The sequence below is a fragment of the Drosophila grimshawi genome, unplaced genomic scaffold, assembly GCF_018153295.1.
Source record: "Drosophila grimshawi isolate 15287-2541.00 unplaced genomic scaffold, ASM1815329v1 contig_44, whole genome shotgun sequence".
In the NCBI taxonomy this organism is placed as follows: domain Eukaryota; kingdom Metazoa; phylum Arthropoda; class Insecta; order Diptera; family Drosophilidae; genus Drosophila; species Drosophila grimshawi.
The window spans coordinates 21,580,060-21,597,905 of record NW_025063240.1 but is presented as its reverse complement, the minus strand read 5'-3'; the positions used below and the strand labels follow the sequence as shown (position 1 = coordinate 21,597,905).

The following is a 17,846-nucleotide window of genomic DNA, read 5'->3' as shown; positions in this document are numbered from 1 at the left end:
TTATAAGTATTTTATATTCACATAGTACTTATCAAACATTTCTCCCTTTTAGAATCTTTAGAATGGGTAGTTGTGCAAAATTATGTAAGAGAAGGAAGCACGTCTGACACCATAAGGTATATATATTCTTGATCAGCATCAAAAGCCCTAACCATTTAGCCCTGATCGTCTGTCTGTAAAAAGGCGAGAGACTCCAGAATCTGTTCATAGGATAATTAATATATTTTTAGCAGCTGGATTGAGAGTATTTTCTAGTCGAGTTCTCTCTACAAGAGCAGTTTTACTTCGTTTTTTTTTGCTCTCCTGGCTTGAAAAGTTTTGAGGAAATTAAAGTTGGCGCGTTCGTGTGGAAAAGTTCAGCGCAAAAAAACCAAAAAAAAATACATTGGCAAAGTGTTGTAGCAAGCTAAATGCATTAACTTTTTAGCTGCTGCGCTTTAATCCTATTATTAAAACGATTGCAAAATGTATTAATTATGTTTTCCATAAATATTGACTCAACTGGTAAATACGATGTAACGAGCGACACATATCGTATACGTTATTTTTAAACGTTATGCGCAGCAACTCGATGCAATTTAAAAATACACAATTCAGCCGCAGGGTCAGGCGTCATGATGTTGTGGTTTCATAAACATTTTCATTCATGTATATATATTTTATATACATATACATTTTTTTTTGTATGCTCGGATTGTATGTAAAATTGAATATCCTGTAATAATGCAATGCTTTGCTGGGCATAACAGATATGTTTGTGTTATTACCGAAAATATGATAAAGAATATGATGAAACAATGTAATATAATTAAGTATGATGGACTACGGTGAAGGGTATCTGCTAGTTAAAAATAGAGGCAGTTTCCTCAATGCTGAATGTTTTTAAAAATGTAAAACCAATTAAAAAATGGACTCGGGTTGCGTAAGAGTAAAATGCCTTAATTACATGTAGCGAAATTATGTAAACGATAGGCAAAAGGTCTATTCACAGAGCTCATCACATCAGATCACATCACAAAAGGCGTCGCCCAGCTGTCGAGTAGCTGTTTATGTCCTGTATGTGTGTCCTGTGTGTGTGTCCTGTATGAGTGTGTGCTTCTTGGTTGGGTTTGGGTTCTTGTAATGTGCGTTTGCTAAGTGCATTACACAATGCTCCAGATAACTTTATGTACACATCATTAGGTGTCTTGTCAACAGCAATCAGTGTCCTTTGTTAACAACATACGCACTAAAAGCATGCGACTCCACAAAACCTGCCCCCTCCCGGAGCACGTCCCTGGTCTGATGGCACGCAAATTGAGTTAGACGCGTAGCGAAGCCGCTTAAATTTACTGTTAATTTGGTTAGTGAATACATTAATGATGGCGAATTTGATTGTGGAAATGGGCAAAACGAGCAAATGCTGAGGTGACAAATGCCTAAGCCAATAATCGCAAATTCTGTCTTATATATGTATGTACATGTATATATAGAAGTACTAAGCACATGACAGCAACCCGTTCACCACAGAAAATGAAAGGCTTAGGTTTCCCCATGTGAAGTGTGTCGATAACTAGCTGCCAAGACGATCTCTGTCTGTCTCTTCCTGTCTGTGGTATTTCACTCAACTGCATTAAGTACATATATATATATATATATATATTTATATATATAAGTGTATACATTTGCTGAAAAGACGACAAATGCATTATGCAAGAGCTTACACAATTTCTTGTGACAATTTGAGTGGTGCAGCTGCCGCAGGATTTGCCCTTGTGTATACAGTTAGTTGACATTTATTGACACATGCCTCTAACACATATATACACGAATGCACTCGCGACACCCCAAAATTGTGCAGCACTTAAAGCTAAAGCTCTTGCCAGGCAACGGCATAAATAATGGAGTGGCAAGCACTGCGAAATAGTAGTACGAATATATGTGTATATATACATATATATATATATATATGTATGTATGTATATACATATCAGATATTGCGAAAGTTGTATGTCAATTAACTATAAACTCAACAAGCAAGACTTCTCGAAGGACAAGTTTAAGCTTAGGCGACGACGGAATAATCTTTCAAAAGTATCGGGATTGCAGTCCAAGCAAGCTACTGTTATCGGTAATTGTGTAATCGATATATATACAAACTTGGAATGTTCATTAAATATGCTTTGAGATTTAATCGCCATTGTAGACACACAATTTTTGGCTCTTGCATTTTTAATAGAGCTAGTTATTATTTGCAGCTGTGGCAAAAAGATTTGACAGCTTACTTGCAAAACTATGAAAACAAACTAAAGTACCCTCACTTTTTATTAGTGTATGTATGTATGTGTGTGTGCATACAATAACGTAAAGTTGGCACAAAACCATCAGTCCAGTTGCACAAAAACTTTTGTCAATTAAAATATGAAAAATACGCCCTGGCAGTCAGCATCAACCCAAAGCAGAGGGTCTCCAGCACAGAGAGTGGCAGCTTCAACTAATAAAAGTTTTTGCAGGCCAAGATGCAAAGGACACTGCAACTTATACTCTATATACATACATATATATATATATATATATGTATATATCTATTTTTGGCATATTTGGCCAGCTTGGCAGAGCAGCACTTGCAACTGTTGCCCGCACAAGGAAGTGGGGAGGGGCGAAGAAGATGTTTTAGTGGAGATGTCTAGGGAGCATTTGCATGCGCCCCGAATGAATGAGTGAAGCAAACTTTTGTAATTAATAAATTATTTATGAAGTATAAATGAAAAGGAGAAGCTGCTAGAGACCAAGTGAAGCACTAGCCAACTGCAATTCACTTCATTTTAAATAATGAAAAATTACTTTTGGCTCTCTTGCACGGCGTCATAAATAAACACTCAATAGACGATGTCGTCCCCGAAACCAAAGCAAAAGAAGAAGTCAGAACTTAAAAAAAAATGTGAAAATAATACTGTTTCCATCAAAATGAAAAGGACTTTCCCACGCTGCAGGCTCTAATCAATGCTGCAGCTCACCGTGCAGAACGTCCATTCAAATGTCTGAGCTTTTATTTTATGCTTTTCTTCATTTTTCTTTTTGGTTGTGCTAATCCATGCGGAATTGTGCGACACACTCTAAGGGGCATCTTGCTCGATTCCGATTCCGATTTGGATTCGTGGCTTTTGTTGTAGTAGTGTGGCAGGCTCAAGGGCACAAATTAATAACAAAAGCCATAAAGAAAGCGAAAATCACTCCGAAAATTTGGTTCGAGTTTTTGGCATTGGAATTGATTGAATGCGGAGGCGCGCGAGCGAAACGACACTCAATATCAATTTCAATTTTGATAATTTATAGCGCATACCAAATTGCGATTGCGGTAAATTGAACTTTGAAGTGATTGACATTGAAAATATTTGGATCAAAATCAAATAAAAAATTCTGTTCAGTCTTTTATATATATGTTCTAATGTTCGATATATTTTTATCAAGTGGAAGTTGCCAAAGCAAATCATAATCAATAAAAGAATTTTGCACATGGATCCAGAGGGAGGTCATCTTTAATGTAAATTTGGTGATAAATTGATGATATGTGAATTTTACTTTTCTGCAATATTGAAAATGAGTAAAAGGGGTTTAATGACGCTGTGCAAAAGTATGTAACAGGCAAAGGGAGGCATCTCCGACCCCATAATGTATATATATCATTTTTATCTACCTTCAAGTCAAGTATAGAGACAAAAGTCTCTAATTTGTTATGTAATTTCTCGCATATACAAGCCAATTTCCGATAGCAATAATAGTGCGATTTTAAATGATTGATTTATCTATCAAAAATCTATATATATATATATATGTATATTTCTCCCAGTTGAGTCTATCCCTTAATGCACTGTGTACATATTTGAACTATATTAAAAAACTATATTAAACTGTATCACAACAAGCGCCAAGCTGCAGCTTACACTTTGTTGTAGTATGCTAGATTTGAGTAAGAATTAAAGTAAACAAAAGAGCAATACACAAACGACAAAAGGGAAGATACAGAGTATAAACACTCCCCTGGCTTTTGTTGGTTTAAAATGGACGATTTAAAAGTTGATGGCCAGAATGGTTATGACAGCGATAAAGAAAGGAACTGCAACTTCCAACTGCAGTTGAAATTTGTTGCTTCGTTTCTGTGCTCTTATGCATTTCATGCACTCAACTGATGTGAGTAAAGAGATCCTGTACTAATGACGCAATAATTGCCATTGTTTTGGTGAGGCTGTGTAAATGATACCTGAGCTATCATCATCATCATCATTGTTGGGGTAGAGATAAATGCTGTCGCCGCTTAACGTAGTGCATGATTGCGTTGGCAGACAATAGCAATGTCCTTAAAGTCCTTTGTGAATGCCCAGCAGGCAGTCGGCAGCGGAAAACGAAAGTATCGCATTACGACAAGGAGAACCAGGACGATAACAAGAAGAAGAACGACTCTGACAACGACAACGACAACGGTAACGACGATAACGGCTATGCATGGAGAGTTACCAAAAACTGCTGGCTGCCAAAAAAGCAAAGTTGGACGAACAAAAAATAGTAAAAAAAATAAAATAAAAAATAAAACGCGTCTGTCGCATAAAAGTCAAAAAGTGTTGCCAAGGCACAAAATAGACGGCAGTGCGTGAAATTAAATGTCAGCAGGACATTGAAAGCAAAACTGCCCTCGAGCATCAGCTATCAGCAACCAGCCACCAGCTACCAGCTACCAGCTCTAGTTTTGTGTTTTGGCTTTGGCTCAAAAAACTTGGCAACATTTTCAGCTGCATAAAATTCACGCACAATTATTTCGCAACGACAAAAGTCATTACGGCTTGTGCCAGTTTTACTTTTTCTGTTGTGGCAAACGCTTCTGTTGAATTTATTTCGTTTCCGCTTAAAACATATATATATATATTTAGTGCATTTATATATGCACTCAAAATGTTTACTAAATAAATTGAAAGCAAAACTTTGAAACCGCAGTAGACTTGCATTGCCAGATGCTTTAAAAATTTATATTGTACCGTACAAATTAAATTTATACTTTTATTTATTTATTTAAAGTTATTTGTGAGATTTTAGAAAAATCCATTACCTAACCAAATCGAATGCTAGCTTAAAATCTGTTTTAAATGATCCATTTAAAGTATTTCCAGGTATTTAAAAATCGTCTATTAGTCAATTAAGTCGCTTGAAATCTCATTTGCGTGAATCGAGTATGAATTGAGTCTGCAATATCGTATTTATACCACTTTGTATCTTTGATTGCTATAAATTGAATACTAAGCATTAAATATTTCATCATAAATGCATTTGCTAGTCAGTTGACGTTGCATTGATTATTTTTTATTGCCTGTCAAACTGTTGCAAACTTAGGCAACTGTTGTTCTTCAATTCGAACAATTCCCAGTGTCGGTTAACTTTTGAAAACGGACAAGTGATTTCCCAGCGGTATTCGTGCAACAATTTCCACATACACAAATTCAAATTATATTTATCTAATTTTGAACTAAACACACAAGATGAAAAGATGAAAAGGACGACAGCAGAAAGCAGCTGGCTCACAGGCGAAAATTGCAGCAAGGACACTTAAACAAAGCTGCATTTGATTTTTATTTAGTTGCTTGTGTGATTTCCCTAGTGTGTGGCCAGCAACACCATGTGGCATAAGCTGCAAAGGCATTATATAATATTTTATAAAAAATCCATAACCAAGCATTTGAACAGTCAGTGTTAGTGTATTGTATCAGGATGTTAAACTGAATCGTAATTCGTTTCCGTTTCCGTTGCATGTAAAGTGTAAAGGTTTTCAATTGGTTTCAAATTAGTTATGCTTCAAATGTACTAATACTATCGGGAAAAAATTGCAATCTAAATTGTGTTTGTGTAATAGTTATATTGGTTAAATATTGTAACTATATTAAAAAGTTTACATACTGACAAGAAAACACAGAATATTATAATATATTTCTTGATAACATCTCAAGTCAAATACTGTGAAAAGTAAACAAATTCTTTTGAAAGAATTTAACATGCAAACGTTAATTGGTAGCTAAAAGCTGTAAAGAGTCCGACTGCATAATTAAAAATCAGCTGTCAGAGATAGCTTTCGGATCATCATTAAGTAAACACAATCGATCATTTAGACAGCTTTAGCTGGCTGCCAACATTAGTTGGCCATTGTTTGCACTGTGCCTTTTACCTGATACACACACACACATACAGAGAACGAAATCCATTCAAATAAAAAGCTATTGATTTGCATGGCCTTGTTTATAATACGAAGTACATCAATAGTACAATAGTACAAATACGCGATGCTGTTCAACTTTTGCAGCTCATCCATTTCAATTTCAATGCACTCGCATAGTGAGTCTGTGTTTTCAAGGCCCCATTGGTTGGCTGGAGGAAAGAAGAGGGGGAGAGACGAGGCTGGGATTTGCTTTTCATTTGATCTGGAATCCACTCGTCGACACGTGTGCGAAGCGAGCAGGTTCCTGTTTCCTGTGGGTGTTGGCCATGGCCAAAACAAAACAAAAAAAGAAGCAAAACATGAAAACAATAAAGCATTGCAAATTACAAGGAAATACCTTACTAAAAAATAGTACAATAGTATGAATAAACAGACACACACACGATTTTATAGTAAATTCATAGCTCACAGCTAAAATCTGTGGTAATGCTTGAAATCTACGTTTTTTCTCAGTTACCAAGACTAGGCCACAGAGCCTGCCAATAAAAAGTCACATTAAGAGCTGTATTCTCAATATTTAAGCTGCAGTTTTTAATTGTCATTTAAGCAACTATTGAAAGGTAAGCTTAAATTTTGTTCAGTCAGCGATAGATTGTGTTCTGCGACTAGTCCTGGTTAATCTTTCCCAAACGCTGCTTGCCAGTCCAACTGTTATATCCCAAGATGGCCTTCATATCACCCTGTTCACTCTCAATCTTGCTCTTCATCTTGATCTCACTCGCTTCCTTTGTTATATCGATGGCACAGCGACAGGGAAACCAGCCACGAATGGGTCCCTTGCGTTGATCCTTGCGGCGATCCTCCGATCCATCGATGACACGCTCCCCAAATAGCCAGTGCTTGCGTATCCGTGTCACCCGTATTATATCATCAGGCTGCAGGATAATGCGAGGGTCATCTGTGCAGGGTATGGAAATGGTAACCCACAAACCCTGCGACCAAATGGGCAGCCAATATCCTGTAAAGTTGCGAATGCACTTGTAAATACGTGTTCGCTTCCGCTTATCGGCTTTCTGAGCGAGCTGTTCGCATGTGAGATCATATCGGTCACAGCCAGATCGCAGAGCCCAATGAATGCCCTTGCTGCGCATCTGTGACTCAATGTTAAACACCTGGCCCAAGTTCGCATACCAGCCGAGATCGTAGGGAAACACAAAGGGTTTCAGTTTGGCTAAATAGCGACGAGTGCTGGCCTTCTGCAGTATCCAATACTCGACATCTGTTTGATTCCTCAGAATGCCAGACATTTGTATCAGCAGCAATTTGAGCATACAGAGCACAATGCCAACGGCGAGGCCAAAGCCAAATATGCACATGGAGATACTGAAGAAATGCAGACGCAGCACTTCCTCCAACTGGCGACTATAGTAAAAGCCGGAGATGAAACGAAAACCCACACAGCAGAGTACAACAGCGGCATGAAGATTACTTAACATATAGAAGAACAGAAAGTAGACAAAGTAGGCTTGGTTTGCCCAGCCCACACAGCAATTTATCCACGGGCAATGATGATCCATTTTGAGGACACAACGATCACAGCGGCGACAGTGATGCGAACGTGGAGCCTTATAACCCTCGCACTTCTTGCAGTACTGCATAAGTTTGGTCTCACGATAGTCCACGGGCTTCCATTTCCGGAGCAAAAGTCCGGAGCCCACCAGCACGGCCATCACAAAGTTGTAGGTTGCCAACAGGTTGAGCAGCACAAAGAGGCCAAAATGTGCACTGGTCGAAAATGTTAAGTCCGATGGCCACCATCTCCATGTGGTCAGTGTAACGATCGATGTGATAATCAGCACGGTTATTGGACCCCAGTGCACAAAGCGACGTAACTCATTCGGATGTTCATTCGCTGCCATTTCAGTATTTGATGATTTGTCTTGGTAAATAAAGAAGTCGATTTTTGTAAGTAAAAAAATTGTGTTTAAAAATCGAGCGAAGACTACTGCCTAGCTTATTTCTCTGTTTGAAATCTACTTTTAAAAATCAGCAATTTTTTTTTCCATAAAATTGGATTGTGATGATTTTAAAATCGAGCAAAAGATTAACAGCTTATTATCATCATCTTAGGTGGGTGTTTGTGCATTTATAATGAAATTTAGATGTCAGCTGCTTTTTGATTTTAATAATCTATGTTAGACGATCATCTATATCATATTTTCACAACTCAGTTCTTCAAGTGTATTATTAATCTTAAGATGAACCCAAACCGCTCCTTGCAAAAAATTGCTGATCGATTGCTTCAAGTCTTGAATGGGGTATAAAATCTGCATTAACATAAAATAGCAGCGTTTTCCTAGCAGCGTTTTCCTGGCAAACTTTCAATTTATCAAATTTAAATGTGTAATTTTTGGTATTTGTAGTTGTAGAAAGAGTCAATGGCCACACTCTGGCATTGCATATAAATTTGGCACTTAAGCCGCAAATGAAATGAAATTCGAAATAATGAATAATAGAAAATGCAAATAGTAGTCGCATTGTATTGTTTTGTGTTGGTGGTGTTCCATTTCCGAGTATTATTGCTGGTTGTTGTTAAAAATTAATAGCAATATTTACGCGAAGAACAAAGAGGCGCAAAACATCAATTGAATTCTGAATACGAGCAATAAATCGAAATGCATTTTGTGCAACAGAGGAATTTAGTTATAATTTATGGAACAACATTTATAACAAAAATTGCATTTTCTATAAAAACATTCACTAACAATTAAACGTTGACAGCCGCAAAGTACACACAAACAATTGTTGGACATTTAAAGCCTATAAGGGATTGTTTTCATAAATTTAAACCGAAGTTGGAAGGGTATATAGGTTATGTTGGTCTTGTCTGTCCATCCGTAGTAATGAAACTTATAAACTGTGAACAGAGAAAGTATTAAAATCGATAAACATCGATTACAATCATATATATATCCCAAAATTGTAAGCCTGCCTTTTGACGACTCGACATTCACAGTTTTTTTTGTCAAGATATGGTTATTAAGTTAAATTAGTTGCAATGTATAAATATCAATTAAATTTAACTTCTCAACACAATTTGAGCAAGGAAATAAAATGTAATTTAAGACAATTGCTACCTGACTCACATCCCATCCTCCCTCAGACAACCTGTTCACTTTTCTGCTCTAATGCGCAGCTTCTGCAAAGGACCGTAGGATATACAGATACACACAGACACACACACACAGACATATCTATATATATATGCTTCATCTAATGAGTCTATCTTTGCGCTGTGGGGATTTGTGTGACTTGTGACTCTTGTTAGCCTGCACTTCTGTTGCCACACATGCCACACGACGCCTAACAAGCTCTGCCATTTATTTATGTGCAACATTTGAGCCTAACAAGCGAAAGTGGCATTGGCAAGGGGTATAAAGCACAATAGACTGTCCACAGTCAGTGTGTAATGGGCATAAATAAAGATTCCACAATTGGAATTTAAAATCAGCTTGGATATTTCTAGCTCTGTTTCCATTTGCTAACTTCATCTATTTTTCGCATTCGAAGAAATTGATTGAAAAATAATTGCAAGCCGAAACAGTCTTGAAAAGTTCTCCAAAACGATACAGATCAACAAAATACTGAGACGCTCACAATTCTATTCCTATTGCGCTTTTCCAGTTGAATAAGTAGAAGATATATAAAATACCTTATATGAAACTTAACAACTTTGCTTTAAATATGTTTGTAAAATTAAACTCATTCTTAATACTTATTTACACTTCATAACATTCTCTCAGTTAATAAGTCAAGAATTTAATTTGAGAAGAATTCGTAAATAGAGGAAATGATTTTAACCTTGTTTCTCTCTCTCTTTCTTTATATATATCTCTCTCTCTCTCTTTCTCTTTCGTTTTATATATTCAGAAACTGAAATGCAGACCAATTGATGTCATAATGTTCTGTGACATTTTCATTTTCCTTTTATGTTCTTAAGTGGTTTACTCTTGAGTTTTTCATTTTGCCTTGCTGAATGATGAGCAAAGTTTATGAAAACAGTAAATGGATTCGGTAGTGCAGCTATATACACTATATATATATACACATATATGTAATATATACACTAAATATCTATATATATATATAATATATATGTCTGGTATACACTCAACATTTCTTAAGTTAATTTGAAAATTAAATTCCCAACATTAAAACGCATAAGTGACACTTAAGCTTGTATGTGCCGGAGCTTTGCAGCAGCCTCACTCACTCACTCACTCGCTATCTCTCTCTCTCTCTCTCTCTCTCTCCTTCTCTGTTTATATCTCTCACTCTCTCTGTTACACTTTGTATGACTAAAGCGCGCTGTTTGTTTTTCTTATCAAAATGCCTGCGGCAGAGTGCTAGCAAACACACACACACACACACACGCACACACAGAGAATAGAGAGTTGGGGATAGCTCTGGTGCACATATCCCTTAAGACAAACAACGCACAGAAAACGAGCTCTTGCTGACGAGGCATCCAGGCAGCCAGCCAGGAGCGGAGGAGTGGAGGGGGGGTTGCTTGGCTGGCCAAGTGCACGCTTAAGAGTCAAGAGTGCAGAAAAATGCATAGCATACAAAGCGGCACAGCGAAGGATGCGAAAAAGTAGACGCTGCGGAGGCAAAGAGGCGCGCTGCGGCTGAAACAGCCAAAGACGCTGCCAAGGCAAACAAGAAACAGCCGAGGAGGGGGAGATCAGCCAGCGGAAGGCATATAAATTGCGTTGGGTGTGGGTTTTATTGTGGGGAGAGTGGGCTGTAAACGTTTTTGGTGTTTGACATACGACGTGCATTAGCAGCAAAGTCAAGGATTAGCGCCACTTGTCCTGAGACCGAGTCGGCCTCGAGGCAACCTCAAACTGAGTAACTGAAATTTAAGAAACAGCAGCAGTTAATCCATTAAATTCAACTGTGAACCAATTTGCAACCAATTCTACAAACAGAAGAAAAAATGCAAACAATTCAATTTAAATGGGAAATACATAGAGTGAGAGAGAGAGAGAGGGAGCGTGGAAAAGCGTAGGAAAAATGCATTAAAGAACGCTCCTTAAAGTATCGAACAGCACGTCAGAAATGAGAAACGTACAAAGGGAGAAAAATAGAAGAAAAAAAAAAATATAGCTGAAAAGAAAATGGAAAAAGAAAAGAGGGAAAATAGACAGCAAAAATATGTAGAGATGCGAAAAGCGGAAAACGGAAAGACGTCAAGGAAATGCCAAAGCTATCGCAAACGCGTTTCGCAATTTTTGAAGGATGTGTTAAGTCAAAAAATATGCAAATTTCACACACACAGCCAGGCAGTCAGGCAGGCCTGGTAGAGTTAATACGCCAAAAAGGTACAGCCAGCTACTATGTTCTATGTATAGCTATTCTCTATTTGTATAAGTGTGCGAGTGTGTGTGGGTGTGTGTGTGGGTGTGGGTGTGTGTTACGTACGTGTTATGCATACGAAAGTAGTGAAAATATCATCAATGGCAAAATATGAATATCTAAAAAGCATAACACAAATGGAGCAAAAAATGAAGCTACTGTCTCTGTAAAACCCAGCCACGCCCACCCACTCTCCCTCATGTTCGATGTGCGTGTGTGTGTGTGTGTGTTTGTGTGCTGCTGCAGAATATAGAAACTAGCACAGATGTCGATTTGTAGTTTACGCGTTTGACTCTTGAACTCAAGGGCTCAATTTGATAGAAAACAAGAGCAGCTGCACAAATACTCTTGATACTTCGAGTACTTCACGACTATTCTTAATAGTAGAAAAAAACTAACTCATCATCGCTCTTGTTCGAGAGGATACTAATACCACGTAGAAATAGTATTGCTATATACTTTCAGATAATCATTGCCCTTTGAAATGCCAAATGAAATGCGAATGGGTCAAAACATGTCCGCCCCATTACTTTAACAGAAGAGATTCGAAATTTAAGGTTACTTTGACATTGATCAACCCCTTGTATAACACTATATTCAAACTGGATTCTAAGTTAAAATGTATCCATTCAAGGAGTGCATCTAGGCACTGCTGAAAACTTTTCTTTGTAAAAGTGATCAGATTTTGGAAAACCTGGATTTTCCAAGTCGAAATGAATGTTAAGATTGTGACCTCCAAAACAGCTTCTAGGGACAAAATAAAGCTATCACAGCTGTCACTTTGCCAAAGCTAATCTGATTTTGATACTATTAATCAATTACACTCGGAAACACGATTTGTTTCCACATTCTTTATACAATTTTATAAATGATTAAAAGCTTTCCACTGCCTCAATTTCCTTTGTGAACCGATTTCACTAAGTTGTCTAAAAAACAGCGAATTTTTCAACAATATATTCCTACAACACACGCGATGCTGTAATGAAAATTCAAATTGATGTACTGGGTTTCCCACAGCAGAAGCCCCCATTAATAAAAAAATATGTATGGATTCATGATATCCACAACCCACTCATGAAAGTACAAGTATATTAAAATAAAATGAATAAGCAAATAAATAATAATACCAACACAAAACAAACAAACAAAAAAAAGAAAGAAAGAAAGAAAAAGGAAAAAAAAACGAAATGGAAATGGAAAGGTTAATCAAATTGAAAATATACAGTCAATTAATTCAAATTGTTGATGATTTATTGTAGAGCATTTAACAAACACTTAAAAGCAAATTATCATTTTCATTTGTATTGAATAAATAATATATATATAAATACTGCCCCAAAAACTATGCTATTCAATTTGTTTAACTATTTAAGCGCATGTTAAATTTAAAGTTTAAATTGGATTATAAATAACATTTTTTAGTTCCACCTCATTGAACAATTAATATATATAGTATACTTGCTGTCTAAGTGCAACCTGCAGTGAAACGTGCTAGTGAAGGGTAAAGTATTTGCTTGCTGCACATGTTGCAAGTGTGTAGCAACAACATATGAGTTGTTGCTGTGCTTCCACAACTGCTCGATAAATGGATTTACTACCAAACGGCAACTCACGCATTAATCTGTAATTCCATATGAATTTCATGCTTGAAGAGCTTTGCAATTGCTGGTTTTTTCCTACCATTTTATATCTAATCCATAGACTCGATTGTTATGCAATATTTATGGACATTGGGTTCCATAATAAATGCGAAAAGTGTGGAACGATTTATTTGTATTCGTTCTGGAATCGTACTGAAATTGAAATCACAACAAAACCATTCGATAAATATATGTACGTATTTTTATTTTAGTATATGAATTTAATTGTTGAAGTGTTTGGTCCTCAGTAGACATAAATTTGCAGAGCGATTGCTGTAAATTACAGTTGAAGCAGCAGCAGCAGCAGCGGCTCGCACATAAATCTCTGGTAGCAACGATGGACAGTGTTAAAAGAATGCAGGCTATGCATAAATACACAACTACACACACACACACACACACACACACAGGCACACATACACACAGTGCGACACAAAACTAAAACATTCACAATTCACAACTCACGCTTTTGCTGCTGCTTTCGCCACCGTGTCCTTGTCCTCAGCCAGCCCATAACCTCAGCCTCCAACCAGCCCTGGCATCCTACTCCTTACTCTGCCTCTTGCTCCATCCTGCCCCATCTGAGCCACTTGAATTACGTACGCCACAAGTGAAGTAATGAGGAAGTTCCACAGCGCAAAATGGCAACAAAAAGCAAAAAGCGAAAAGCAAAAGCAACAACTGCGTAAACGACGCCGCCGAGCAGGAAACGGAAATAAATATTAAAGCTTAAGGCTGTATATTTATATATATATGTTTATATATATATATTATGTACCACTATACTAAATAATTTCAAAAGTCTAACTAATAAATAAACGTTTCCAGCTGCCCGCATTTTAAGCATGTGCAAAACGAACGAATTTTTACCATCCACAATCCACAGTCCACAGTCCACAACTGGGTGACTGATAAACGATGCTAAGTAAATAAAAAATGCTGCGCAATTTATGTGGTCTCAAAAGTTTTATTATGCCAACAGTCCAACATCAATAAAAACCAGTAAGAATGCTCGACACAAGAGTGCTCGACTGAGAGTTACCCCAAATGCCCGGCTATTAAATACATAGCATCTTTTCTCAATATGAAGAGATGTTTTGGCTTTTCTTAACCGATCCTAATGAAAACTTTAGAGTTGATGAATAATACACATGTGTGGAATGTATATCAATTGCAACAATTTCTTTACGATTGTGTCTCTGAGAGATACTTTTCTCTGCTTGCTGCATACTTTCGCACAACTTCTTCATACTATTTTTACAGGGTATATCGTATAATAAGACAAATTTAAAAAGTAAGTAAGGAAAAGCGAAAAAGACAGAGCACGCAATTGATGTATTTGCCCAATAACATGACAAAGTTGATAGAAAAGCACTTTAATAGACTTCTTTTGAGTAATTTGGCGATGGCAATGAGAAACAACGAAATGTGCCAAAAAAAAAAAGAAATACACAAAGATAAATAAAATAAAAATAGAAGATGAAACTTTAAGCAAACTTTCTGTGAGAGCATTAACTGATGAAATCGAGCAACGTAAAGAGAAAAACTCTTCAATTCTCAGCTCAAATTTTAAGGCAATGACTTTTAGTTTGTTGTCAGATTTAAAGATTTTAAGCATACCAATCGATTTGGAAGGATCTTTTAGTAAATGTTTGGTTTCATACGATCCTGCGACCTTGCTGCTGAAAGTCGCATATACTTGAATCAAATTTGTTTAGAGCTCGATAATAATATGATGATGGACTATAAAGCCAATTATAATTGAGCTATTGCCATATGAGGCAGTTTTATGGCCCATTTTACGACAGGTTGGAATACGGCATTGTTTCATCCTGCTCCTGATTCTGGTTCTGGTTCTGGCTCTGCCTCTGGCTCGCCTCGTTGTTCATGTTGCTTTTGTTCTGTTTGCCATTCGTATGAGTTGAATTATTGAAATTGACTAGCAGCACTCACTCAGCACAACATACACATCCATTCACATCTGTTGGGTTGGGTATGGGTGTGCACAGGATATGAGAGAATAACGAATAACAAAAAAAACATTTCGAATTGAGTTTGCTTCCATTTGTCTGCAAGACTGTGAGTGCCTGTATGTGTGTGTGTGTCAAGGTATGTCTGTGTCTGTCTCAGTATGAGTATTTGTGTTGCATGCAGCATTTGAGATGCCACACTAAATGAACTGCAAGTCAAACTAGTTAAGTGCGGCTTCCAGGGCAACTGGAGGCTGCCTTGTAATCCGAGCCAATGGAATGGGAAACGGGAAACTCGTTCAAATTGCTTAAGGCCAAATTGAAGCCAGAACGACCCAAAGGCGTTGACTTGAATGCAAAAAATAGAAATAAAAGAAAAAGCGTTAACAGCGCCGGCTTTTGCTAACTGCTGACTGCTGAGAAAAGACAACAACAACTATGTGGCATGAGACACACACACACCGAGCAAAAGTTGCTATAGTTTAAGTTTCCATATATTATTAAAAATAAAGTTTCATACGAAATTATATAAACTTGGCCGACAAGTGTGCGAAGTTAACACTTTCCTGAATTCGTTCCACATTCTCTGGCTCTCAATATGAGCCAATGTGAATTAATGGCATCTACTTATTGGAAATCATCTCCATCTCCAATTACAATATATGTCTCAGAACAAGCTTCTGCGCAGGATGCTTGGAATTGTCGTCTATCGAAAGTGAAGTTATCCGCTACTGTGAGAAGTAGCGAAGTCCAGCAACTCAATAAGTGATCTTCATTGTCAAAATTCGCGATTTATATCATATTATATATATATTTGTAAAGAGTAATTCTCAGCATTAAAGTTGATCAATTGTTTTGTTTACTTTGTAAAACTCTTTTAAAAGCTAGTATTACTTATGTCATCCAATAAATGCAGATAGAAGAGCAAGCAATTTTTCAGTAAGTTTGGCAAAATCCATTTATTTTTGTACAGTGTATGCATATTGGCAAACAAAATGTTGCTCTTGTATGCGGCGTGACTATTGGAGCACATCAAGGGCGACATCCATGAGTTCAGGCCCCTACATATCCCTCTCTTTCTCTCTCGCTCTCGCTCTCTCTCCTTGTGCTGCAGGCTTACACACCATCACCATCACCCCATACCCCATCCCCAACGGCCCCTACAAGTCCACCCTATTGTCGGCAAACATTGTCGTCGTCATCTTTCCTAGTGCTTAAGGGCTGCATAAAAGCATTTATTATTAGATTTGATTCAATTTTCTATTCACTTACGTTATGAAAATGTGGCGTTAGTCTCACACCCCCCTCAACCACACCCACCACACCCACCACCACCACCACCCACACAGACAGTGCCTCGCTGTTATTGTCTGTGTGTATTGCACTTAATTCACACAGCGGTAAATAAAAATCAATGTTTTGCTCCTTAACGGCAAACCAGCAAAGCGATAGCAATCGCATTATTTTATTTGCATAAAAGTCAATTGGGTTTTTGGTGCAATAAAACTGTTTCAATATTAAAAGTTGAATAAAAAACGAGCCAGGTCACAGATTTATAGCGCACACTGTGTGCAACTCTATATATATGTCTGCTGGTCTGTTCCTGTTCTGGAATCAGTTTTTGGCTCCAGTTTTTGGTTCAGTTAGCGACGCCGCTGTGGCGCACGCCCACTAAACAGTAAAGTTTTCTGGCTAACACACACACACACACAGCCTGACACACACACAAGCAGACACCCAGCCACACAAACATTGACAACGAAAAAAGCTAAGGGCGACATCCATAAACTGTAATCAAAAGCTATTATATCTGCTTGGCGCTGCTTCCAACGGACACAAACATAACCCACCCCACTCCCCACTACACACACGCTCACACACACACAAACAGCACCACCAACCCCTTCTCCACCCGGCGCACTCTGTGTTTTTTGGCAACATTTTTTTTCTCAGCGAGATAAATTCAGTAAATTCAATGGAAATTGTTTGCCAAAAATCACAAGCTTCCCAGATTTTCGCTTTACCACTTATTATACCCTATATCAAAGCCATTATAATTTGTTAAAGGGCGTAATAAAGAGACTCGAGTATGTGTTTTGTATTGATTTGTTGCTAACTGGAACAGTCTTGGCTACAGCAGACTTGCTTTAATAACAGCTAAATAAAGCTGCAAATAAATGTAACACAAGCTATGAAAACCGTTGGTAAATATGTATAAAGAAACAAATATTTTATAAAGCTTAAGCTACATATCATAAATCATTGTAGATTTAAAGATATCGCTTATAAATTTAGATGTCAGAAATATATAAATATATACATATATATATTTGGTCGGACATATTGAAGTCCGATATAAATATGAGTTTTAATTGGCTCTTGTCGAATTCATTACTTTGTTAAGAATATTTCGCATGTGTATTATAAATAACATCAAATATTCATTACAAATGAATATTTTTGTTGGAGCTGTGTTCACATATATATCTATATCATCTATCATATAAATTAAATACAATATATTATTTATTTTCTTAAGATTCTTAAGATTCTGTGTCAACAGCAACCTTAATAATTCATTGACAAATGCTGAGACTAAATTAAATTTGTGGCCAAGGCATTTGGGTATTTTAAACGTTA

General features: G+C 37.1%; 1 protein-coding gene across 1 annotated transcript; it reads right to left on the bottom strand.

Moving 5' to 3' along the window:
- Positions 1-6,843: 6,843 nt before the first annotated feature.
- Positions 6,844-8,097, bottom strand: LOC6557753 (palmitoyltransferase ZDHHC6). The gene has a single exon (XM_001983307.1). The coding sequence runs from the start codon at positions 8,095-8,097 to the stop codon at positions 6,844-6,846; it is 1,254 nt and encodes a 417-aa protein (XP_001983343.1).
- Between the last annotated feature and the right edge of the window lie 9,749 nt (positions 8,098-17,846).

What these genes read in the sequence shown, in the direction of transcription:
- LOC6557753 (XM_001983307.1), bottom strand. Translation starts at nt 8,097, where the DNA reads ATGGCAGCGAATGAACATCCGAATGAGTTACGTCGCTTTGTGCACTGG.